We start from the raw sequence: 2,822 nt of genomic DNA, 5'->3' as shown, positions 1-2,822 counted from the left end.
ATGATAAGGTTTTCATTAGATGTTTTACTCTCTCTCTTTCTTTCTGGTGTACTCGTATACATCCATGTTTAAATGGACATATCAGCGATTATCAGGGGCTACCACTTTACCATGTCTCAGGAGGGGGCATGGAGCGTTCAAGGACACAGATATATCTACACTAGTCCCTGCGACCTGGAATTGGATCTCGTATGTGATGGCTCTGTATTGCATCTTCCGGCACATTATACAGATCGTGAAGCATCGTTCATCCTACCAGAGCGAAGATCCGTACCTTCCGGTCCATCCGCACCAGTTGAGGCACAAGGCAGATTGGAGGTTGTCAGGACCTGGCCCCAACCAGGATTCTCATCTACTGACTCAACACCAAGAGGGACGAAAGGAGCAGACATGGCTACTTCATCGGGGCCTATGAGGTACACCCCAGACCCTTCGATGGATTGGGCAGTAGATGAGGTGGTGGAGGACGAGGACGATGACTATGTAGAGTTAATTTGCATAGAGGATTCAGTGAAGGTTATAGAGATCTCTTCAGACTCGAAGATCAAGGAAGATTCGAGTGAGGTTTCCAGTGTACAACCGGTCTAGGAGCTCCTTTCTTTCTTTTGATAAGGAACCTATGTAGGGTACTTTTGTAATACCAACGCCCCAACATTATTTTAGTTTTATTTGTATTTTTAGTCTTTGTTAGGGGCGAAGAATAGACTCCGCCTTGTATTTTGTAAACAATGATGTACGTATTACAAATTCAAGAATTGATTAATGAGAATTATTCATAAAAGAATTGTGTTTCGTTCAATTATATTTTGAGTATTAAAATTATTTCTACAAAGGTTTGAAAATGTGAAGTCTTGAAAGAGAATAGATAAAATGGAAAAAATGATTTGTAAGTTATATGTTACAAAAAAAATGTATCCATTTTTCCAAGAGATTAAATATAGTAATTATGAAATGATTTTCAGGGTGTTACATTAAGTGGTATCAGAGCAGTTCAATCCTACCCGGACTAGGCATGATCTTACATTCTTTCTTGCGTGACGTTTTGTGATTGTTTGATTATGATTTTTGTTTTAAGACATGAATTTTGTGTACTTACGATTAGAGGAGTAACGTATATAAATATGATGTTCTTAGATTTAAGATGGTTGGACGTGGAACTGCAAATATGGCTTTCATGGTTGCGATGATGGTGGCGATTTAGAATTTAAATGTTAACTTGCATCAACTAAATCATCAACAACAACAACCCCAAGGACCTGCTCTGTACAAGGTTTTGGACGCGTTTTGTCGTCGCAACTCGCCTAAGTTTGAAGGAGGATTTGCACCAGATGCTGCTACCAACTGGATCCAAGAGTTGGAGAGGATTTTCCAGGCACTGATGTGCACCGAGGAGCAGAAGGTCACCTATGCAACCTACATGTTGTCGAATGAAGTTGAGAATTGGTGGGAGTTCACTCAACGCTAGATGGAATATGAACATCAACTTTTCAACTCGGCAACTTTCAAGGATAGGTTTCTAAAGAAGTAATTTTCAACGGTCATGAAGACGAAGAAATAAATTGAATTCCTGCGACTGCAGTAGGGGAACATGTCAGTAGAGTACGCTGCAGTGTTTGAAGCTTTGGCGAGGTATGCCCCACACTCAATCAATTGGGAAATGAAAGGTCTAAGTGTGCCAAGTTTGAAGAGGGACTTAGACAAGATTTGAAGGTGATGTTTGTTCATCAACAAATATTAGATTTTCCAACTCTGGTCAACAAATGCAGAATCTATAAGGAGAGTGTGAAGGCAAAGAATGTTGCACTCAAGAGTGTCACGCCTCAAGGAAATTCCTACGGACCTTAGAGGAATTTTGGACCGAATCGTGGTAGATGGAAGCCATTCCACCACAACAAGAAACCTTATGGATTTCCATATGGAAATCAACTGAAGTCACTCCGACCACACAACAACCACAATAACAACAATAACAATCAGGATTTTCAAGCTGGGAACTCCAACAATAACTTACCACCTTGGTGCTCGAAATGCAAAGGAAAGCATTTTAGTGTCAACTGCCCTATTTGTTATCATTACAACCAACTTGGACACATCAAGCCGATGTGCCCTAAGCTGAAGAAGGAAGAAGTTAATGCTATTCGGGCGGCCAAACCTCAGGCCAAGGGAAGAGTGTTCACCATGAGCGGAGCTGAGATCAAGGAAGATGAAAATTCCATTCAAGGTACATGTCTTGTTAATGAGATTTCCTTATCTATACTGTTTGATTCGGGTGCAACGCATTCATTTATATCCCATGAGGTGGTTAACCAATTAGAGTTGCCTATACTTTCCTTACCTTATGATCTAGTCGTGTCAACACCCACAAATGCACCTATTATAGTTTCAACTGTATGTTCACAATGTCCCATAGTATTAGATAACAAAACTTTCCTAGTAGACCTTATATGTCTACCCTTATCTCAATTAGATATAATCTTAGGAATGTACTGGCTATTCAATAACCACGTTCTCTTGAACTGTTTCAACAAAACGGTAATCTTTAGCAACCCTAAAGACCCAATAGAACCTCGTTATGAAACAAGTGCACAACTACCAATCAAATGGAGAAGTTCTTGAATGATAGGGCCCAATTGTACATGCTTTTAGCGTTGTCGGAGAAGAAAGAATGAGGAGAAATTCAAAGTATACCAGTGGTTCAGAATTTCTCTGATGTTTTTCCGAATGATATTCCTGGTTTCTCCCCAGTAAGGGAGATAGAGTTCGCCATCGATCTAGTTCCTAGAATTGGACCAATCTCTATAGCTCCCTATAGAATGGCACCG

General features: G+C 40.3%; 1 protein-coding gene across 1 annotated transcript in view; it reads left to right on the top strand.

Moving 5' to 3' along the window:
* Positions 1-1,588: 1,588 nt before the first annotated feature.
* Positions 1,589-2,822, top strand: part of LOC109341773 — a 1,478-nt gene continuing 244 nt past the window's right edge. Inside the window, exons 1-2 of the mRNA XM_019579745.1 lie at positions 1,589-1,629; positions 1,872-2,388. Coding sequence (XP_019435290.1) covers positions 1,589-1,629; positions 1,872-2,388 — 558 coding nt within the window. The remainder of the gene's footprint in view (positions 1,630-1,871; positions 2,389-2,822) is intronic.

This window comes from Lupinus angustifolius, unplaced genomic scaffold (assembly GCF_001865875.1).
Source record: "Lupinus angustifolius cultivar Tanjil unplaced genomic scaffold, LupAngTanjil_v1.0 Scaffold_651, whole genome shotgun sequence".
NCBI classification, from domain to species: Eukaryota; Viridiplantae; Streptophyta; class Magnoliopsida; order Fabales; family Fabaceae; genus Lupinus; species Lupinus angustifolius.
This window is presented reverse-complemented; position numbering and strand designations above follow the sequence as displayed.